The sequence below is a fragment of the Schistocerca nitens genome, chromosome 7, assembly GCF_023898315.1.
Source record: "Schistocerca nitens isolate TAMUIC-IGC-003100 chromosome 7, iqSchNite1.1, whole genome shotgun sequence".
NCBI lineage: Eukaryota > Metazoa > Arthropoda > Insecta > Orthoptera > Acrididae > Schistocerca > Schistocerca nitens.
In genome coordinates, this window is record NC_064620.1 from 616,096,325 (window position 1) to 616,120,918 (window position 24,594).

Genomic DNA, 24,594 nt, shown 5'->3' on the forward strand with positions numbered 1-24,594 from the left:
ACCTGCCAAACACCTGCCAAACACCTGCCAAACACCTGCCAAACACCTGCCAAACACCTGCCAAACACCTGCCAAACACCTGCCAAACACCTGCCAAACACCTGCCAAACACCTGCCAAACACCTGCCAAACACCTGCCAAACACCTGCCAAACACCTGCCAAACACCTGCCAAACACCTGCCAAACACCTGCCAAACACCTGCCAAACACCTGCCAAACACCTGCCAAACACCTGCCAAACACCTGCCAAACACCTGCCAAACACCTGCCAAACACCTGCCAAACACCTGCCAAACACCTGCCAAACACCTGCCAAACACCTGCCAAACACCTGCCAAACACCTGCCAAACACCTGCCAAACACCTGCCAAACACCTGCCAAACACCTGCCAAACACCTGCCAAACACCTGCCAAACACCTGCCAAACACCTGCCAAACACCTGCCAAACACCTGCCAAACACCTGCCAAACACCTGCCAAACACCTGCCAAACACCTGCCAAACACCTGCCAAACACCTGCCAAACACCTGCCAAACACCTGCCAAACACCTGCCAAACACCTGCCAAACACCTGCCAAACACCTGCCAAACACCTGCCAAACACCTGCCAAACACCTGCCAAACACCTGCCAAACACCTGCCAAACACCTGCCAAACACCTGCCAAACACCTGCCAAACACCTGCCAAACACCTGCCAAACACCTGCCAAACACCTGCCAAACACCTGCCAAACACCTGCCAAACACCTGCCAAACACCTGCCAAACACCTGCCAAACACCTGCCAAACACCTGCCAAACACCTGCCAAACACCTGCCAAACACCTGCCAAACACCTGCCAAACACCTGCCAAACACCTGCCAAACACCTGCCAAACACCTGCCAAACACCTGCCAAACACCTGCCAAACACCTGCCAAACACCTGCCAAACACCTGCCAAACACCTGCCAAACACCTGCCAAACACCTGCCAAACACCTGCCAAACACCTGCCAAACACCTGCCAAACACCTGCCAAACACCTGCCAAACACCTGCCAAACACCTGCCAAACACCTGCCAAACACCTGCCAAACACCTGCCAAACACCTGCCAAACACCTGCCAAACACCTGCCAAACACCTGCCAAACACCTGCCAAACACCTGCCAAACACCTGCCAAACACCTGCCAAACACCTGCCAAACACCTGCCAAACACCTGCCAAACACCTGCCAAACACCTGCCAAACACCTGCCAAACACCTGCCAAACACCTGCCAAACACCTGCCAAACACCTGCCAAACACCTGCCAAACACCTGCCAAACACCTGCCAAACACCTGCCAAACACCTGCCAAACACCTGCCAAACACCTGCCAAACACCTGCCAAACACCTGCCAAACACCTGCCAAACACCTGCCAAACACCTGCCAAACACCTGCCAAACACCTGCCAAACACCTGCCAAACACCTGCCAAACACCTGCCAAACACCTGCCAAACACCTGCCAAACACCTGCCAAACACCTGCCAAACACCTGCCAAACACCTGCCAAACACCTGCCAAACACCTGCCAAACACCTGCCAAACACCTGCCAAACACCTGCCAAACACCTGCCAAACACCTGCCAAACACCTGCCAAACACCTGCCAAACACCTGCCAAACACCTGCCAAACACCTGCCAAACACCTGCCAAACACCTGCCAAACACCTGCCAAACACCTGCCAAACACCTGCCAAACACCTGCCAAACACCTGCCAAACACCTGCCAAACACCTGCCAAACACCTGCCAAACACCTGCCAAACACCTGCCAAACACCTGCCAAACACCTGCCAAACACCTGCCAAACACCTGCCAAACACCTGCCAAACACCTGCCAAACACCTGCCAAACACCTGCCAAACACCTGCCAAACACCTGCCAAACACCTGCCAAACACCTGCCAAACACCTGCCAAACACCTCCCAGGTGAATCCATCGGCAATTTGGGAAGGCTGCAGCTCAGGCACTCACCCCTCCCTGGGTCTGGCCTGTACCAGGGGGTATGTGCGAACCCTACCTGTCGACCCGGGGCTGGGAATTGCTCGTTACCCAGTCCCCTGTTATGTGTCAGAGGCTTAGGCTGGCCTTCAGGAGTGCACAGGGTGGAAGAAGAGGAAAGAGGATCCTGAAACGCCTAAGTGGAGAAACGAGAGAAGGGAAACACAGAAAGGGAGCGAAAAACGAAGGTGTGACTTATCTCAGAAACAATACAGAGCAATACAGAACATTCCCAGTAATACCCCAGACATGTTCCAAGAGAGGGGAAAAATAGCAAGAGAATGGACACGTAGCACGGAAGGGAGAAAATTCTGCGAAGGCTGGGGCCCATGGTAGCCAAGCAAGAGCCCGCCACAGAGTTGCGAGCACCGTGGCGAGCAGATCCTGGTATGTTTACAACAAATACATTTTACACCGTCGACGAGAGCGGGGTCAAGAAAACTAACAGATCAGTGTTTTACCTGCAAATACAGGCTAGGCAGATTCCAAGAGAAGAGAAAAACCTGGACAATGAGTATCAGTAAGGTAATAAGGAACGTCAGCAGTCGCCAACATACAGTGCGCTGCATGTGTTTCGAGTACCCACCATTCTCTATCTTCAGGAAGTGTCAAACAAATTAAACATCACTAAGCTTGTAAACGTTAAGGAACAAATTTTCCATATCGTAAAATGACACTTTGCAATACCAGACTTCATTAGAGTTCATAAATATATGTTATTCCATCAGTGTCTTCAGATATGTAGATTGCTTTCAGACGTTGCAACGGACTTTAATGTAGATAAATCTAAATTTTTTTTAGCCATGAGCCAACTTCGCAACAGAAGTATCTACCTAAAGCCATATATTTTGCTTCTTTTTGGCATATTGGTTGCGTGATATTTAAGACCTCGTAATGCTATTGACTTATGTCAGTGTCGTAAAGAGAACACTGAATAAGGAATCAAGCCAATTCCGTAAAGCAGCAAAAGAAATCATTAGTTTTGGCTGAGAACTGGAGAGGACTATCAGGACATCCGAAATCTAGGAGGAACAAAGTGGATTGAGCAAGTAAGTCACCTAAGTACACACTTTTCTAACATTGTGCACCTGGGAAACTGCGGAAACAATCTCAAGGAACCCACAACGACACCGAGCAGATCCTTTGTCCATGGTGTGGCAAGTTGGCACAGCTACGCGCCAGGGTTTCAGAGGCCTAAAAATCTGCATAGTATTAATTCTAATATTGATGAGACCAATGTTTCTTGCAAGAAATTTTACCAGCATTGTTCGCTTTTGTAATGTTTGAAGTATTAGTAATGTTTTCCGTGAGATCTGTTCCACGACACTATCACATTCGTAAGTAAAGTTTACTAATTAATAATTGTGAAGTACAGCCTACGTGTGGCACGGCTAATTATCCTACGATCTACGGCTACAGCGCCCGTACAGTTGCAGTACGGAACGCAGACTGTGCCTTGCTGTTACCTCTTCCTGGAGCCGTCCGGCAGTGGATGTCCCCCCTCCCCCTCCTGCTGCTGGCTGGAGGTGCTCGCGCCGTCTCCCTGCTGCAGGAAGTGCGCCAGCGACGCAAACTTCTTTCGTGGGGGCTCCTCCTGCTCTTCTGGAGAAGCTTCATCCGGCGAGATCCCTCGCTCCAGCCCACTGGTGCCTGGAACAAGGTTCCCAGGTGGGTAAGGTTGGTTGCTTAGTTTGAGTTGAAGGGACTAAATTGCAAGGTCATCAGTCCCTTCATCCGTCAAGTGGCTAATGCAGGAGTAGTGGCCAGAGGAAGGCGGCGAAAAGCAGATCCTGGGAAGCCTAAGATTAACACAATGAAGTTTGATAACGGTAAGTGGCTCTCCCTTAATGAGGCCAACTGGGTAAGACTTAACGAAGGTACGTGCTGACAGGTGTGAATGCTACCCAGTCATCGGTTGAGTTAATACTCAAACTTGCTAAATAAATACTGAGGAATTTACAAAAGAATGGAAAAAGAAATCGACCTCAGGTAAGGTCGACTTGCGCTCTTGAGAAAAGTGACCCCACGTGAGTCAGTATAGAGGCTACTGCTGTTTAGGAAATAGGTTACTAAAAGACAACTACGTTTGTCATTAGAGAAATCTTTCGACAATGTCACTGGAATACGCTATTTGAATACTGAAGCTGGCAGGAGTAGAAACTAGACTTTAGTTATATGAATCTAAGAACATAATAAAGCTGTGAGAAAGGGTTGTAGCATACCCCAATCTTGTGCAGGTTGTACCTTGTGTAAGCAGTAAAGGAAGCCAAACAAGTTTTCAGAGGAAATTTAAGCTCAGAGACAAGAGAAAAGTGATTAGGCTTGCTGATACCACTGGAATTGTCAGGTGGCAAAGGACTGAAGAACACTAACTTACGTATTTGTTGTAGCACGGTTCCAACTTTCCAGTACCCTTGTCAGGAGTCACCCACCTCATTTCCGCCAATTTCCTACTCTGATCTGCCGCTCGCTGTGTGTACCAAAATGTTGTAATCACACCCAACAGTTCATCTTTGTTGCACCTTCAGTGCGAGGCCGACAATTAGGAAGAAGCTGGGTGACACTATGTCCGCTCCAGGAAATGAGGCCAAACACCCAGCAGGTTTTCATGCTTGATGGGAAACACTTTCTAGGCATCCTCTCGTGTTCACTGTGCACTCAGAAACAGAATTTGTGACATGACGCAATAGATGTGTACTAGACAGCGCTGCTTCTATACTACGCTCTACCCGATTTTCACTGTGGCCTTAATTTCGCAACCGATCGGAGGTTAAAAGAGCCCTTTTAGATCTATGCAACAACACAGAGCGATTGCTTTGTCTACATATTCTTGCATGCCTCTGCCGTAGAAATCAACCTAGTCAGCAGCCCGTTTTACACGAGCAGCTTTTTCGTGAAAGACTAGTCATAGTGCATAAGACTTCCGTGCATGCATGTAAATCTACGAACCGCGACACCAGAATGTGTGGCAACTTCTCCTGACATTTGAAGTCAACCTGTTGTAGAAACAGATTTTGTTCTTTCCTACCTTCTTGGTAAGTGATGTTTTCTTTCTTTTCGGGTCCTGGCATTTTTTCTACTAGTGTTCTACAATAGTTCCAGACGAAAAGCCTACATTTTACATAAGGACACAAAGGTAAACATGTCTTAAGTCATTTCAATAGTGCAAAAAGTCAGAATTATTTGACAACTAATATTACTTTCTAGGTTACTTGGCACCTACTATAAGCAAGCAAATAGAACACAAAAGTAAATCTAGAAATTTGTGTGTTTGCAAGCACATATTTTTTCTATCGAATGTCTGTTCTGGTTAGTTTCTATGACTTCTCCTGTTCTTGTTCTCAGGGCGGTAATGAACCCACTAGACCACCTTTGACAAGAACGTCCACCATGAATTTTGCTTTTGTCATTAACTGCATATTAACATAGCTTATTCCTGCATTGTTACTATATTTCGTCTTTTTCCTAAAAAAATTGTTGATAACCTCGCGTTCGCCGTTCAGGTTCCGTACTGCACAGCAGACAGCTCCCACGTGACACCCAATTTTGGCAGTCAACTGTAAAGCAAAATCACAGCTAAACAAACCAGTCTCGGTGCAGACAAACGCCAGAGGCACTGCCTCGAGCAGTCGCGTGAGAGAAGACAGTCGATCGTGTACAAGAGGCGGGCTGAAGCCACGGTGAGGTCAGCTTCACGCAGACACTTACCAGCCTTCTCCAGCGCGACAGACTGAGCAGCTGAGGCAGGCAGTCCCTCCAGCTCCGCGCCGCTTTCCTAGGGCAAAGAGAAAACAGTTTTTAAAGAGACTCGCCAGGTCTAGACCGTGGGTAGTGACTGGGTGGGTGGCGCAGGGCGGCGTGTGGGCAGCGATGAGACCGTCCCGGGAACACTTCTGTAGCAGTTCTGTTAGTAGAGTTAATCTGTAAAACTAAACTTTCAGCTTCAGTTACGTTTATTTCACGTCGTTCACTCTAACGACGTGTTGCCATCTGGCGCCTAACTTTCATGCACCTGATGATGGCAGCTTGCTGACTAAACCTGTTCAGTTGATAGTGGTTTGTGAATGTAAGTCTTAGACCTCAACCAATCACTCACAGAGCATGGACAAATCTAATGTATGTAACGTTAATCCTCCATTACATTTTGTTAAGAGCCTGAACAAATTACAACTGTTTATATTGCGGTATAGGACAGGTTGTGTAATTAAAGTAGTACAATTAAAGCGGTGATGTGTAAACTAACTGAACTCTCCTTCATACGACACTACTTTAGCAAGCACAGACATGCCGCGAGCTGGTGAAGGTGCATGCAACCTCTACAGTGTGACAACTTACATGTCAGGCCAACCCAGTTTCAGCCAAGGCTACTGAGGGCAGCACCGCCAAATCGTGTCATCGCTAGAGATCTGACAGCAGAACATTTATATTCAATTTATACACACCTGGAAATTGAAATAAGAACACCGTGAAGTCATTGTCCCAGGAAGGGGAAACTTGGACACATTCCTGGGGTCAGATACATCACATGATCACACTGACAGAACCACAGGCACAGACACAGGCAACAGAGCATGCACAATGTCGGCACTAGTACAGTGTATATCCACCTTTCGCAGCAATGCAGGCTGCTATTCTCCCATGGAGACGATCGTAGAGATGCTGGATGTAGTCCTGTGGAACGGCTTGCCATGCCATTACCACCTGGCGCCTCAGTTGGACCAGCGTTCGTGCTGGACGTGCAGACCGCGTGAGACGACGCTTCATCCAGTCCCAAACATGCTCAATGGGGGACAGATCCGGAGATCTTGCTGGCCAGGGTAGTTGACTTACACCTTCTAGAGCACGTTGGGTGGCACGGGATACATGCGGACGTGCATTGTCCTGTTGGAACAGCAAGTTCCCTTGCCGGTCTAGGAATGGTAGAACGATGGGTTCGATGACGGTTTGGATGTACCGTGCACTATTCAGTGTCCCCTCGACGATCACCAGTGGTGTACGGCCAGTGTAGGAGATCGCTCCCCACACCATGATGCCGGGTGTTGGCCCTGTGTGCCTCGGTCGTATGCAGTCCTGATTGTGGCGCTCACCTGCACGGCGCCAAACACGCATACGATCATCATTGGCACCAAGGCAGAAGCGACTCTCATCGCTGAAGACGACACGTCTCCATTCGTCCCTCCATTCACGCCTGTCGCGACACCACTGGAGGCGGGCTGCACGATGTTGGGGCGTGAGCGGAAGACGGCCTAACGGTGTGCGGGAACGTAGCCCAGCTTCATGGAGACGGTTGCAAATGGTCCTCGCCGATACCCCAGGAGCAACAGTGTCCCTAATTTGCTGGGAAGTGGCGGTGCGGTCCCCTACGGCACTGCGTAGGATCCTACGGTCTTGGCGTGCATCCGTGCGTCGCTGCGGTCCGGTCCCAGGTCGACGGGCACGTGCACCTTCCGCCGACCACTGGCGACAACATCGATGTACTGTGGAGACCTCACGCCCCACGTGTTGAGCAATTCGGCGGTACGTTCACCCGGCCTCCCGCATGCCCACTATACGCCCTCGCTCAAAGTCCGTCAACTGCACATACGGTTCACGTCCACGCTGTCGCGGCATGCTACCAGTGTTAAAGACTGCGATGGAGCTCCGTATGCCACGGCAAACTGGCTGACACTGACGGCGGCGGTGCACAAATGCTGCGCAGCTAGCGCCATTCGACGGCCAACACCGCGGTTCCTGGTGTGTCCACTGTGCCGTGCGTGTGATCATTGCTTGTACAGCCCTCTCGCAGTGTCCGGAGCAAGTATGGTGGGTCCGACACACCGGTGTCAATGTGTTCTTTTTTCCATTTCCAGGAGTGTACAATAACTGTTGTGGAAAAAAGTAACAACATCTCATGACGAGAGATGGTAACAAAGCTGTGGAACACTCACGTAATTCAATTGTTAGAAATTAATTTTCAACACTTTGCTACGTAGGACTTGCAAAATGACTTACAACACAACAAAAATATTGCTTGAAAGTGGTAACGTACAAATATTAAATCTGACTAGCAGTGGCTCCACTTTATAGCATGACCATTTCCTGTGTCACGATTTAATGAACTCTTGATTGCACACGAGTACCAGATTGCCATCGTGTACTCAATTTTTAATGACTAATGATACACTTATTATCTGATTGTCCTAGGTCTCTCGATACAGGGGCAGTCTAGCGGAATTAGTGACGTCCACGGAGTAGGTGTTCTGATAGAAGTATGTAGGAGCAGCGAGACCGAGGCACTTTAAGGCAATACTGATGCCAAAGCTGACGAATTTATGCAGAAGCGAATGGATCGCACTGGCACGTAGGTCAGTGCAGACCGAGTGTCTTCCGGGCTTATCCAATGGCGAGCAAAGCTCCACCCCGCATCCAGCCCCTGCCAGCTGGAAGAAGGGCCGAGGCAGCTACAAAGCTAAGTGTCTGCTAGTTTGCTCTCAAGACAGTAGAAGTGGAATTCCTAGAAATTTAATGGACGTCTGGCTGCCAACAATAAAAACAGGAGAAAAATATGTCCCCCAGGGCACTGAACGCGATTCGTGGAGGTAGTCTTACACCACAACCGACCCACCCCTGCTCCAGTGTACTCAAAGCGTGGAAAAGCACCCACTATTCAACAGTTTCCTCTAAAACAGGAAATAGAGTGTGGAGGAAAGGAAACAAACCGCATCCAAAAGCAACTGAGAAACAGTAACACAGCAAACAATACCAAAAACTGCGAGCTCACAACCAAAGCTTAACAGAATCCTCTACATTGTCTAAAAAGGTGATATAAATACCTTAAGAACTTATAGTTTTACCAGTAGTTTTAATTATTACAATTTCCAAACTGTTACAAGTTTGTTATTACTCATTAATTAGCTGTCAGTTTTGCTTCTATCAAATGCTACAAGCCTGTAACAAATTTTATCATCTCGTCTGTCGTTTGAAACTGCTTTTAGCGTCGTTGCTTTAAATCGTTATGGAGACATTAGTAAACATTTGGTAGATGAAGTTAACGATAAATGCATGCCCAGATGCAAGAACGTATACGTTAATCCGAGGTAATAGTTCTACGTAGGTTTTTCGATGAAAATTTCTGCTTGGTAAGTAGCTATTTTTGCGTTAAAGTAATTTAATATCTAATCTTACTTATTTCGAAGTATATTGCTATACTCATCAAGTATAGCCATGCACTTAAATGTGATCTGGAGAGTATCTGTGTAGATGTAGATTAATATCAACAAGGTTTACGCATTGTTTATCCCAATTCGTGCCACTATTTTTTCCTTCCAACTACAGCGAGTTTACAGTGAGTTGGTTCAAACTAGTGTTGACCTTTCCGAACTGACGATCATTTGTAGCTCAACTTTAAAATTACAGATGAACTGTTGCATATCTCCATCTAAATTCACAGCTCCATCCTTGCGCTCTTTGATAACGCTGGAGGAGCCTCGTCCGTTTCATTAAACATGTTTACGGTCGTTTTCAACCAAACTAGTAACGTTCTACAAGTAAATGCAAGGCTAGTTATTGCTAGTCGAAAACAGGTAGAGAAAGTCTTGCTGTTTCATTCCACTCTCTTCGTACCACCAGCACAGCGATTAATTTTGGAAATTTGTGGTAAGTTCTATGGGACCAAACTTCTGAGAGCATCAGTCCCTAGGCTTACACACTACTTAATCTAACTTACCCTGAGGACAACACACACGCCCTCACACACACGCCCATGGGTGCACTCAAACCTCCAATGGGGGCAGCTGCGCGAATGCGGTAACGCGCCGTAGACCGCACGGCTACCCCGCGCGGCACCGCGACAAACTGATGTGGCAACTGGTCCAAAAACGCATAGCACTGTGGGCTCTAACCTCGCTCAACACTAACTGTTCACCGGCCTGGAAGTGACGCAGCTACTTTTCTCTGCAGGCAGTGCCCTGTACAGCATACCTTGAAAAGTTGCTGTGGCCGGCTGTATCATAACTTGATAAGTACATTTCGCCGTGTGCGAGTCTGAGTATATGTAAGTAAGATATTGCATGCCACTGTGCATAGGAAAATCGTTCTCACTCCACTGATTCATTAGCTCGATACTAAAATAATGCTAATATATTTCTCCGTTCTTTGCCCTCTGCCGAATTAAGAAGTAATTTGGTGGACGTGAGACAGCCATTTTGTGATGACAATTGCAGTATGTTCCGTATCAAAGAAAAAAATATAATCACTGGTGAGAATACGTCATCTATATATTTTTTACTTTCAAGTTTCCTGACTACTACATTTTCCTTTCCTTCAAGCATTTGTGAATGAATGCAGGAAGCGCAAGGTTTGGGTCATCGCGACATTTCACCAGCAGATGTGTCGAAAAAAAATCAGTACTGCGTCGTAATTAACTTCATGTAGTATCAGTATTTTCTCTAAGAAAAATCATATTTTAATCTAAAAAGGCAACCCCGATCAGACCTTCGCTACCTTTGACGACTAGGAGACGCCTCACTCTGAGGCGCGCGCTCTCCGCCACTCAAGGGTGGCGCAGCAGGTCTGAGGAGCCGCACACGCACTGCGGACGAGCTGCGACCTCTACAACGGGCAGTTCAGAGGCGTGAGGAGATGGCCGAGGAGGAAACGAATTTCCAACTGGCGCAGCAAATTCATGACAGCCGCTATTAAACTCTCAACACTTCAGTAATACAATGCATGTGCAATTACGAGGGCCACCCGGAAAGCAAAGAACTTTTTTCGTTTAGAAATTTTATTTAATGTAATTAAACTATTTGACGTACAGTTTGATACTCTAGCTACTTTTCTGCTCAATCATATTTCACAATTAGGCACTTGTACGGTTTTACCAGCTTTGCTATGTCGTCTGCATATTCAGTTGCCAGCCTGATTAACGGCTTGTTTAAGTTCATCATAGCTTCCGTAGCGTTTTCCGCTCAACTTTTTTTTCAATTTGGTGATTGTATGGCGGATGCTTAAGCATTTCCCACTGCAAGCCCTGAAGCAAGTCACTGTGCGACTCCCTTTGCAGGCGGTCGTGGATTATCGTGAGGGACAATACCTGTTGGCATTTCGCGCCGCTTGTTCTGGATGGCGCGGCGAATTCAAAGTGTTTGATAATAGGCGGCTGTAGTCCATTAATTGTGAAACGCCGGTCTTAGATTTTTGTTTTAGTCCTTGCTTTGAGTCCGTCAGTCAGGACCGATGGCTGGCCCGAGCCATCTTCATCGTGAACATTTTGCTATCTGCCATTAAACGTGATACATCACTTCCGAACTGACATTTCATCACATGATCATGATTGGTTTGTAGGGCGCTCAACTGCGCTGGCATCAGCGCCTGTACAAATTTCCAGTCAGTACACAGACCACTTTTACGAATGATGGAGTGTTGAGGACAAGAAAAAACCCAGCCCCTGGCAGAAGGGTTCCATTGGAGATGTCATTGCAAATGACCTTGTAATGGTTCTTTATTTACGTGACCATTACGGCACTCCAACCCCAGTCTTCGATACCAGTAATATCTTACTACTTTTCTGCGAAGTAGCAGACATTTTTGTGACAATATTCACATTTGGTTTTATTAATATATAGGTACTCCGATGTATCGATATATTACAGTGATATGGTTCTTGCGTGTATTCATTTCTGTGAGGCTGTCATAATCTTTGACTTACTTCTAATCGTTTTGGCGCGAATGCGCACAGAGCAGTCTGTTTCACCTTGCAAAAGTTAAGTTGGTATTTCGCTTTGTAAAAGACCAGTCAAGTCTTGTGTTTGGTTAAAGTGGAAATTAAATATATGAAGATTCATACAAAACTGTTTTCTTGATGATGTGACAAGTATATGTGAAGTTGCAAGAAGTTTAATAAAAATGTGGATCGTGAATACCAGGTCAAAAATTATTTCTACCATACCATTGTTCTGATCTGGAATTGAGTGATCATTAAGAATTTCCTGAAAAACGCATTTGTTAGGTCTTCAAATATTACTAAAATACAGATCTGGACCTACTAGCTGTCATAGTGGAATCACCCTAGAATCAACAAGATGAGCCATAACTTCGACGAAATCTATTTGGGAATCCAAGGCAAGTGCCAAAATTAATGACTTTTTTACAGTGACTTCATTATTTCCATTCTGACAATACCATCCACAGTCAATAACTTTGTTGTTCCCGATAAAGCGAACATATGCTGCGTGAGCAACATTATTAATCTGATTTCTAACCTACTTTGCAAGTGGTGGTATTGTTAGAACCTCCTTACTGATACCATTCCATAGGGTATCGTCTCTGCGAACTTGTGCATTGAAATTACCTAGTAGAATAATTTTATATTATCAAGGAATAGTATATAAGAGTCCGTGTAGTTGGTTGTAGAACTCTACATTTTTATCATCCTCAGTCTAGGGTTGGTGCATATGCACTTATTATAGTAACTGTTTGGTTGTTCACGAGTTTGAGATGGAGGGTCATTTATTCCACAGGGTATTTCATCTATCAGCGAAAAGTTCATCCTGACAGCAATACATACAAGGGTTATTTTCATCTTTCCCTTTCCTGTAAAAAGTGTAGCCTCCACCTCGTTCTTTTAGTTTACCTTCACCTGAAAGTCTTGTTTCACCGAGGGCAGCAATATCGAAGTAATCTCTCTTTAGTTCGGGTGCCACAATAGCTGTTCTTCGTTGTGGTAGGTTACTTTTGTATGAAAGAGTTCGAACATTCCAGGCAGCAATTTCTAAGTTTTGTTTCTCGTTCTTGTTTCGGCCGTTTATGGTGTACCCTCTGGATGCGGCCATCCAGTCAGGTAGTTTGTTGGTTGGTCGGTTAGGCTGACTGTTTAGGGCACCTTTTCCAGCGCCCTCCCTATGTGAGGTGAGCAGAGGGGATCCTGAAGAGGCCCGATCAGTCATAGGTGCAGCACACGAGTTACTCTACAGCCTCCTCGAGTAAAACGGCGATCTCACGACCGCCGCCTACAGGCCGGTTTGTCACTAACAGCTTCCAGATCACAGTCCTGCCCCCATCGCAACTTGCCGATCACTGCAGGGCTTTCCTGTATTGGGCTGATGGTATTGTCAGCCTGCCAAACGACGCCTGTGTGCGTGTTTTTTAATCGTGTAAATGTCCTGCACAGCAACAACCACGTGGTCCTTGACAGCTTTGTCATCTGGGGCCAGTGGCACAGTGACTACGACGACTGGAGACAAAAACCGAGGCTTTTCGAGCCCCTGGGACAAGCTGTGGTGAAAGGAAGGAGGGATGGGTAAGGAAACGACTTGATCAGAAACAAAATGGAGGCGTACTGTCTATTTTGAACAGATCTAGTATATGCTGCGACTGACAGCTTAGGCCGGTTACTATACACCGGGTGATCAAAACGTCAGTGTAAATCTCAAAACTGCATAAATTACGGAATAATGTACATAGAGGGGTAAAAATTTACACACATGCTTGGAACAACATGGCGTTTTATTAGAACCAAATTATATATATATATATATATATATATATATATATATATATATATATATATATATATATATATATATTCAAAAAATGTCCGACTGATGGCGCTTCATCTGATCAGAATAGCAATAATTAGCATAACAAAGTAAGAAAGCAAAGATGATCTTTACAGGAAATGCTCAATATGTCCACTATCATTCCTCTACACTAGCTGTAGTCGAGGAATAATGTTGTGAACAGCACTGTAAAGCATGTCCGGAGTTATGGTGAGGCATTGGCGTCGGATGTTTTCTTTCAGCATCCCTAGAGATGTCTGTGTTGCGACTTCAGGTAACCCCAAAGCCAATAATCGTACGGACTGAAGTCTGGGGACCTGGGAGGCCAAGCATGAAGAAAGTGGCGGTTGACCACACGATCATCACCAAACGACGTGCGCAAGAGATCTTTCACGCGTCTAGCAATATGGGGTGGAGCACCATCCTGCATAAACATTGTACATTCCAGCAGGTGTTCATCAGCCAGGCTGGAGATGATGCGATTCTGTAACATATCGGCGTACCTCTCACCCTTCCCAGTAGCAGTTACAAAACCGGAATCACGCATTTTCTCGAAGAAAAAAGGCCCGATAACGGTAGATGAGGTAAATCCAACCCATATCTTGACTCTCGTCGTACAATGGACTTTCCACGACAGTTTTAGGATTTTCGGTAGCCCAAATTCTGCAGTTGTGGGCGTTGACAGACCCTCGGAGCGTGAAATGAGCTTCGTCGGTCAACGACACGTTACTCAACCAATCGTCACCTTTAGCCATCTTTTGAAACGTTGAAACGCCCACACCGCAAATGCCCTCCACCTCACTATATCGCCAGGTAACAGTTCATGATGCCGATGGATTTTGTACGGATAGCATCGGAGGGTACGCCTAAGTGACAACGAAACAGTAGTGTATGGAATGCCGGCGCGACGTGCGACTGCACGAGCGCTGACTTTCCCGTGCATAGACGAACCCGCTACAGTCTCCATTTCTTCCTGAACTGTCTCAGCAGCATTAGGCCTTGTACTCGGTCGGCCACTACGGGGTTATCGTCTACACAACCCGTGGCTTCGAACTTCTAAATCATTCTCGCCACAGCTGCATTTGTGGACGGACTTTTACCCCTTCCTATGGGGATAGGATCGTAACGCTGAACTAGCACATTCCCCATTCTGATAATACAGCTTCACTAAAAGCGCCTTTTCAGGTAACGTCAACATGCTGCGACTGCTGGAGCATCTGATTCTCTCCCATTACAGCTCCTTTTATACACGATTGTCATCCACAGTCACTGACTTTTTGCTGTCCAGCGCCATCTGACATTTTGTGAACTTTTTTATTCTAATAAAACCCCATGTCATTTCAAGCGTGTGTGTCAATTTTTACCTCTATGTACATTATCCCGTGGTTTATTAAGTTTTCAAATTTATACTGACTTTTTGATCACCCAGTAAATAATACTCCAGCATGTTGTGCATTACTGTCAGACTTCCAGAAACCGTTTTGTCTTAAGACTTTCAGGAAAATATTTTGGAGCAAAACTATGGGGATTATCTGTGTAGAATTACAGCCACCTTATTTGGTAGCATTTAATTTTAACTTTATGCCTTGCTACAACAGCAGTTCGTGATGTATTATTAGAAATTTTTATCTGATTGAGGTGTGAGCAACACTGTCATGCTAGACAGTTGTGACGGAACTGCAGAGCGAACTCACCATTGGTGACTGACTGCTGCTGGCACCGACGAACGCGTCCTCGCTGCTGCACGTCTGCTCATTCGAGGTCTCCATTTGATCCGACGAGTGGGTGTACTGGCTCAGGCTGCTCACCGTCACCAGACTGCTGCGGCGGGAGAGCAGTTGGTAGGGCAGTCCGTTCGTGTCGTCCGACTCCGTGTTGGAGTCGGACGCAGGGGGGCTGCGCCTCGGGCCCGGCTGCGGCTGGTGGCCGGCGGCGGCGGCGGCGGCGGCGGCGGCGGCTCCGCCTGGAGGCGGCGAGTCCAGCGGGGGCAGCAGGGCCCCTTCCTGGGAGCGCAGCGACGGAGCCGAGGAGCTGCGCTGCGGCACAGCCACGTCCGCCTCCTGCTGAGGGGCACTCGGCAGCTCTGCCAGTTCAGGCTCCATGCCTTGGCTCGTCTCCTGCAGAACGAATTGAGAAATGCGCTGCACACTTAACACAATTAAGCCTTTAAAAAATACGTACGACCAACTGTGACCACTACCCCCACAAGATTTACACTAGCTGTTCTGGACGTGAAACGGTGTAACATCAGTAGCCTATCTGATGTCGGACCAGCTCAAAGATGAACTGTGGATACAAGTCGATTTTCCTCCACCCACACAGTCCTGGCCGACATTCTCTGCTAACCTCACACCGCTGACCGACATTGTGGAAGAGAATCATCTTTCAGGTGAAAGATCAGCTGCCCACCTTTCTGGACAGAAAACCAACCAGTCAGAGGGAAAGCAGCCATGAAAATCCAGTCTCTAATCACAGGTGCACAGGAGGTAGTGATGGGGTCAACAACCACCTACTGAAGAACCTTCCACCAGGGATCTATCACCCACTAACCAACATCTTCCCATACTTCAATCAAAGGTCTGTCCATCCACATGGAAACATGTGCAAGTGGTGGCTATCCCACATCAGGCAGCCAGCTTCAAACCCATCAGCCTGCTCCTAACCCTCTCTAAGCTGTTTGAGAGGCTGTACATGGAGATGCTGAAGCAATATGTCACTCGAAGAAGTATCGTACAACATGAACAGTTTAGATTTCACAGTGGCCGGCACTTTTCACCAACGATTGTGGCAGGTGGAGCCAGTTGCTGCAACCAAGGGATTACCTCATGGGGTGCTTTGAGGCGTCTAGGGCATTTGACTCCATGTGGCACGACAGCCTCATGTTAAAACTCTGTATTCAGGATACCATATCACATGGAGTCCTTTGGTACTACCTCACTGGCAGTATCTTCAATGTGAGGGCAGATGGAGGGACGTTCAGATCCGCTAAGACACTCAGGGATGCTGCAGGGTTCTATTTTCAGCTCCTTCTTGCACTCCCTGTACACTGCCAACGCACTGCAGGTGGTTCACCCTGAAATGGAGCTTTACGCTGACGATACAGCGCTTTTCGACCACAGCCCAATCGTCCAGGCAATGGGACGCCGCCTAAAATTCGGGTGTGACGCACTGCGAGCATTACCGACGTAGGGGCGACAAATCCAACGCCACTAAGGGCCAACCAGTAGTCTTCAGTTTGATGATGCCTCCAGATCTGCCTCCAGTTAACATTGAAAGTCCCATCCTGTGGACAAAGAGATACTTCAGGATGATCCTTGAGCAGAGGCTCACCTGGGCCCAGCATGTAAGGGATATCAGAAGCAGAGCAGTAGGGCATCTAAGGTCCCTGTATCCTCTTAATCCTCAGTCATCACTACCTCCCTACCATAGCATTTTCCACACTCTGACACTACTCAGACCAGTGCTTGAGTACATAGCCATGGTGTGGTGAAGGCCACTGACTGGTGCTGCTGTGCCTCCGGAGTGTCAACCCCTCTGCTGCAGGAAGAAAGACATCCTGCAACTCGAGGACAATCTCTGCTTGCGCCATCTACGAGTAATTGGGTCGAACTTTCAATTGGCTCATCCTGGAACTTTACCACCAGCAACATCAGAAACCAACAATATGTTGGCCTGATATGCTGAGAGGATAATTGTTATGACAACCTGAGGAAAACTCACCACATCAGCAGACGCCATTCTTGCTGTGAGAATTTTCTCCACACCAGTTCCAGGACAAGTGTCTCCTCATCACTTGATGCCAACCCAGGAAGTCAGGAAATCACACCACCACATCGAGAGATTCAGAAGGAACAACATTTTAATGTTAAACCTGTGCACATACCAAATAAGGAATGTGCATCAGACAAGTGACTAGCGACCAGAGCTAGGATGTCAAGAGGTACAAGCACTGGAGCACTGTCTACCACATACCAAGGGAAGAAGACTGTCAGGACATCACCTTTAAACGCCGAACATGCATCTGCCTCAATGAAGGCTTACGTAGCGACCATCCTACGCATGCATGCATGCGTAGGATGGTCGCTACGTAAGCCTTCATTGAGGCAGATGGTTTAAGGCCCATTGTAAAATTTGATATGAACGTTTAACTTGTAGATACGACAAATTAATCACTGAAATAAAATATATAAACCTAAGAAACTAAATAGCTGTCACACTGGCTTTAGGCAAAAGGCTACAGAACACCCAACATCCAAAAATTTTAACATGGAGATACACAGAAAGCTCTGAAAATTTTGTGCATGGAGCAGTGCTTTGAGTGCGTTTGAAATGTGGACATAGGGAATCACAAATAAGATTAGAAGGGACCAAACAGTGAGGTCGTCTGTTCCATGATCTAAGGTGGCAGAAACCAAGAGAGGAACAACAAACTGCACTGTCCAGTCAAGGGGCAGGGAAAATGGGTAAACAAAGAGGTAAAAGCAACATTGGGGCAGAAGACAATGAACAGGAGGAGAAAGAAGGCGAAGGGGGAGGGCAGGAGCAGCTGCGCCTAAAAACACTATGTACAATGGGACACCAGCACAGTCACCGATCCTTCTGCATCCCCACACCATACCACACATCACAATACAATCGAGACACCACCAGCAGAAGGCAAGAAAAAGGGAAACAAAACAGCACTGAAGACCAGACAAAACGTGGGAAGGAGAACCCAGCTGGTGTGAACATAAGGCCAAGGTTTCCATAAACGCCAAAGCTAATCGAGGGACACCAAATCCAGAGAGGCAATTCAGGTACTTAAACCTGTAGGGACAAACCACTTTCGTTAAGAAAACTGAGGACAGATGTAATCATGCACCTGTCGTCCACTAACACCCAGGACAAGGAAGGTGGGAAGGATTATTTAGTTTGAAGTGTCAAAAGTTGGGGACAGTACAGTAAAATATGGATCCCTTTAAGCCCCCCACCCCACAACTGCGAAGGCAGGGGGGGGGGCAATTTATTGCAGAGTAAAAAACCGTGCATCAAACTTGTACAGCCAATACATGAAGCTGGCAGAGGATGGTAGATTCCCAGCAGGAGAGTTGGGGGGGGGGGGGGGAGAACACCACTTGGTGGGAGTCTCTTAGATTGCACGAACTTTAGTCAGGGTGGTAGCCCCCAAGAGTCAGCCCATGACTGAGCTGCACAGAATGTGGATGGGCTGGAGCCTACCAAACTACTGATCTGCCATTCATCAACTTGGATGGGGTAACATCCATAACCAAGAGGTCAGACTCAGGTTGCACAAGTGGCGATAGCACCTCCAGGGACACTGGGTCTTGTCCTGGAAATAATGACAGTAATAATACTTATAGAATGAGGGCAGAGTATAAAGGAGGATTCTACAAGATCGAGAACGGAGCAGGCAATCTTGGGCTGCACAGACTGGGTCCAACAGTCGAGTTGTGGCAGCAGGCATCCAGCCTGGGAGACACCAGTGCAAAGTCCCAGGAGGGAGCCCCATCACCTGCGGACCCCGAAGAATGACGACACTGACAGGAAGGAGAGTGGGGGAGCTGCAGGGGGGAAGGAGAGGAGGGGAGGTGGGCCTGGGCTAAGGAGAGGAAGGGGAAGGGGAAATGACTTAACAGAGGCAAAGTTGGATGCCATCGTCATGGGGTGAAGTCCGCCATACGTCTGAAGAGCCTCAGTGTGGGCTGAGCACTCAAGGGACTTTTACTCCTGCATCATCTTTTCCTTCTGATAAACACACATGCTGTATTCGAACATTATGAAGTACCTCGAAAGAAACTTTTTATTGACACACAGTACAGATTCAGAAAATATCGTTCTTGCGAAAGAACTAGCTCTTTATACTCCTGAATTAATGAGTGCTATCGACAGGGGATGTCAAATTCATTCCATATTTATTTCCAGAAGGCTTTAATCAATTCCTGACAAGCGTGCTCTAATCAAACTAGGTGTATATGGAATCTCTCCTCTGTTGTGCAACTGGATTCGTGATTTCCTGTCAAAGTCATCGAGTAAAACAAAAGTAATATCCGGCGTTCCCAAGGAAGTTTTATAGGGCCTCTATTGTTCCTGATCTGTGTTAACGATATAGGAGACAATGTCAGCCGTGTTTGGTTGTTTGCAGATGATGGTGTCATTTACAGTCTCGTAAAGTCATTAGATGACCAGAACGAATGCCAAAATGATTTATGTGAGACATAAGAAAAGTGACAATTGTCCCTGCATAAAGGAATGTTGAAGTTATTCAAATGAGTACTAAAAGAAATCTACTAAATTTCGATTATGAAGTAAGTCAAACCTGAAGGCTGTAAATTCAACTAAATACTTAAGGATTACAATTACAAATAACCTAAATTAGAACGATCACAATGTGCGAAGAGCAAACCAAAGACTGCGATTCATTGGCAGAACACTTAGAAGGTGCAACACGTCTACTAAAGAGGCTGCTTACACCACGCTTGTCCGCCCTATTCTGGAGTATTGCTGTGCGGTGTGGGGTCCGCATCAGGTGAGACTGACTGATACCGAGGAAGTACAAAGGCAGCAGCTCGTTTTGTATTATCGCAAATAGGAGGTGAGAGTCAGTGCCAATAAGTGGAGTGGCGATCATTAAAACAAAAGCGTTTTTCATTGCGACGGGATCTTCTCATGAAATTTCAATCACCAGTTTTCTCCTCCGATTGCGGAAACATTCTTGGCACCCACCTACAAAGGGAGAAATGAAAACTATGAAATAAATCAGGGTTCGCACAGAAAAATTTAAGTGCTCGTTTTTCCCGTGGTCCGTTCGAGAGTAACGGTAAGAGGGAGCATGAAGGTGGTTCATTGAACCTTCTGCCGGGTACTTAATTGTGAGTAGCAGAGTAATCACGTACATTTAGATGAATCGTCCATTCAGGAGAGCTTGGGGAGTGACTCTCGCGGAAATTAACACATTGGCGGTGGAACACATGGGCTCCCCACTGTAGCGGGACTGAATTTCGCCGCACTACACTCGTTCCCTCGGGTATAAATTATACCGTGGCAGCGGTATGAGCTGTCGACGGCAGAGAAAATATATAAGAAAATGAAGGTACTAGAATTGTAACCTTTTTTGTTTTCTATCAGTCTTTTGTCTCTTGAGAGCTGAAGCTTAACTTACTTATTAGCTAGTCTTGGTCGGATTAAGACGAGAAAACTCATTGATGTGCAGACGTATTGTGGAAGTTGGTATGAAATTTGGAAGATGGAAGCAGCAACACAAAATGCATTGCATTTAATATCAAGACGATTTTGATTTGTATACATTAGTGATTCCTGGACGATTGCAAGATTTCAGAGCAGCTACGACTTTTCACGCAGAAATGAAGTAGGAGATTTTTGAAGACTTGGACGCCGCACGAAAGAAGACATGTTAACATGGTAAAGGATGAACTCTTATCTACGCCCTTTCCCCCTGTTAATCACATTTTGTTATTCTCTGTTCTCCTTCAAATAATTTTTGTCGTGGAAATTGGTTTGAATTTTGTTCAGAAACGCCATAAGGACCACCCCAACAATAGCTTTTCCGAATCACGAAGTCCGATAACTTTTCTGTAATACGAAGTCCGATTTGCATTTCATTCTTTCCCTTTTTCTCGGTCATTAACGATTTTAAACCCCCTTTTTATTCACCAGTTCTTCCCACATTTTCAACCTTTTTCTTTTCTTTTCTTCTCTATTTCCTTTTTATTAACCGCTATACCACATGGAGAGGGTGTCCACATTCAGTGCAGAGAGGGCGCCATACAACGCGACGACACGGGCTCTAAATGCAAGCACCGACAACACCGAGTGCTTGGCGGGATTTACGGCTCCATACCATACTGATAACCTCTACCATCGGTGGGCAGATATCTCCGTCAAATACCAAAATAAAGGCGCCAGTATAGGAGAACTTTTTCTGAACACACGAAACAAAATTAATATCCCTTCGTTCCGGTTTGGCCCAGAGTTCATCAGTTTGAAGGATGAGGTCTCTATGAAAAATTAGTCCCAGAACCATATTCAAAGACTGATGAGTAATGGGCACCAGAATGTCACCAAGATGGTCACAAGCACGAAGGACTTCAGACGTTTCCGTCGACAGAAAACTCTACTACTTCCTGGATACTCCACTCTGCCGAATTTCTATTCCATATTTTCCACAAAAAATAACGATAGTAGCGAAGTTGTCTCCGCCAGTCTTACTGCAGACCAGGCAATGGAGGAAGTGTTTCATCTGAAGACAGCAAGCCTGGCCGTAGTCCAAGGGTGTAGCCAGGGAAGAGAAGGCTGCAGGGTTACAGAAAGCATTCAACGGTCGGCTACCACTCGAAGAGACGGCCGTTGGAGAACTGCCACAGTTTTGCAGCTTAATACTTTTCATACGCAAATCATTCGCCCTGAAACGACCCACTGATTATGGGCTGTCCCCACGGGCGTCACCGAGCCACACCACCGGCCATCTGGCACTGTAGTTGTTGCCAGTAGTTCCGATGATACATAATGACTAGCAACATCTCTTAGGCATCATGGAGAGGCAGCAGCTCAGGTATCGGAATTTTGGTTTAGTTTTGCTTTAGGGCGCAAAATGCAACTGGGGTCATAAGAGCCCAAGTCAAAACTATAGAACACGGAGACAGAGGAGTTAAAAACGCCTATACATGAATCCCAATTGACACGAGGAGACAGCTAAAACCAGGGACGTGGAGAAAGGGCTAAACAAGACCATACAGAAACGGAGATCCAAACCAAAAGATTAGATTGCATTCGCCTTATTGCTTTGGCGGAAAAAACACGGCCGACAGTTCGCGCGCCATTTGCTAAAATGGCTTATAACCCAAGTGGGAACGTAAACGGTTAGAAAAATCTACATCCAGTCATGAAGTGGCAGACAAAACTTCAGCTCAATGTGTATCAAGTGGTGGGGTAGCGCCACTTAAATTATAATGGCTAAAAAGACTATGCCCAATATGCAGCCTAGTTAAAATGAGGAGGCGGCATCAAGATACACAGGACAATCCCGAGAGGAGGTTGTATGGCTGCCATTGCAGTTGATACAGTGGGGAGAATGTGGTGGACAAACGCACTTGTGCACATCCTTGCCACAGGTTTCACATTTGGCTGGGTGTAATTGAAACGATAAACGTGTGCCAAAGCATTCTGTTCGGAATGTATGGTCAGTCTGATAATTTTAAGGCTTGCTTTGATCTTTTACACAGTCACCACTGTCAAAGGTGACAGTGCGGGTGAGCACTAAAGGCAATGTGCCTTTTTCATCACCTGATGGACGCAATGACACCCTGATCACAGAGGCAAGATTGGATTTCAGCCTCTGTTAGACGGTGGAGAAGCCTACGGTAAACAACACCATTGAAAGAATTCTAAGTTCTATGGGCCTCGACAGAACATAGTAGCTGTGGAGAAGCGAGGATGCAAGTAGTTACGTTTGAGAATCGGAAGTAGTCTCCAAAGCAAGGTGCCATTCTGTAAACGAGAGCAGGAGTTCATAGGGCCAGCAATTTCATCAACACCTTGGAATAATAAAGGTATTTACCGTGGCAAAGGACTGAACTTCAGTATTTGAGACCACGAGGTCCCATGGTGCAGTGGGAAAGGTCTCCAAATCAGTATTCTCATTCAGTTTCCGTTTCTTAGACTGCGAAGGTGATTCTCATTGCAGGAAAATCCCCACAGTTGCCACCATCTCCGATGGTGCGTTCCTTCCAACTGGCGGCCCCCTTCACAAAGGGGTGATCGATCAAACCTCAGGTCACACCTCCCAAACACCTGACAGAGGGGCCAATCGGCAATCTGGGAAGGTAGCAACTCCTCCCTGGGCCTGGTCTGTACCAGGGGGTACGTGTGAACCCTACCTGTCTACCTGGGGCTGGAGGTTACGCGTTACCCAGTCACCAACCGCACGTCAGACTCGTGTGCCTGCTTTCAGGAGGGCACAGGGAGGAGGAAGAGAAAGGGAACCTTAAACGCCGGAATGGAGGAACGAGAGAAGGGAAACAAAGAAAGGAAAAGGGATGCGAAAAACAGTGGAGAGATTTCTTACGTCAGCAGACAGTGCTAAACAATCCCAGAAATACTGTAGTAACATGTTTCCCAAGGGAGGGGGGGGGGGAAGAATAGCAAGAGGATAGCCATGCAGTACAGAAGGGCATAGATGCTGCAGAGGCTGGGGACCCGTGGTAGCCAAGTACGAACCCGCCAAAGACTGGCGAACCCCGCTGGGGGTGGTGGGAATCTGAAGTGGGATCCTCTTGTCAGGCGGCTAAGCCATAACAGAGTGGTTCCCTGTGTGCGCTACACGCAAACTTCGCAAGTATATTAGAAGCACGAAGAATGATGGGCTCATTAAGACGAATCCTTGCTGATTTTTGTAGATTAAGGCATGATGGATAAATGAAGGGGGTAGGCCTAGCTCCATAGGAGATGGTCAGTGAAGTGGGAAGCAGCAGATACGCTGAAATGAAGATAACATGAGAAAAGTGACTATTTGACATGTGCATCGAATCAACTTCAGAGATGAATAACAAGGAACGAACACTATGCGGTGAGGATTAGTACGTTTGTGGGACTACGAGGTGAATTTTCTCGTTTTTACGTCACTTTGGTCGGTATCGAGAAGCGGTGTTAGTCAAAAGCGTCTTTTAACAAGTATAACAGCGGGTACTGCGATTCGATAAGATTCAGGAGGTACATACACGTGGCGGCAGCAGTTCTGACCGCCGGTCAGGTTTCTACCCGCATTCTCAAGATTAGCGCCTTCCATCCTCTTCCCACACCCGCCACTGTCGGCATTGTTCATGCTTACCAACACCGTCAGTGGAGCTCTAGTGGGAGAGGAACCTACTGTTATACTGATTAGTGGCTGGACTACTTTGTGCAACCCATCAGAAGTATAAAATTTCGTCGCAAAGCGAACAAGGCACTGCGTCCTACTCACCACAGTTTGTTGAAGTTATAGTAAGTAACCTTTACATAGAATAAAATGCGACGTTAA

General features: G+C 46.7%; 1 protein-coding gene across 1 annotated transcript in view; it reads right to left on the reverse strand.

The window, feature by feature from the left end:
- The window catches only part of LOC126195786 (fibrous sheath CABYR-binding protein-like), a 151,025-nt gene that overhangs the window by 107,785 nt on the left and 18,646 nt on the right, over window positions 1-24,594 (reverse strand). Inside the window, exons 2-4 of the mRNA XM_049934420.1 lie at window positions 15,257-15,679; window positions 5,737-5,803; window positions 3,495-3,678 (exon numbers count right to left, since the gene is read on the reverse strand). Of these exons, the coding sequence (XP_049790377.1) occupies window positions 3,495-3,678; window positions 5,737-5,803; window positions 15,257-15,679 (674 nt within the window). The remainder of the gene's footprint in view (window positions 1-3,494; window positions 3,679-5,736; window positions 5,804-15,256; window positions 15,680-24,594) is intronic.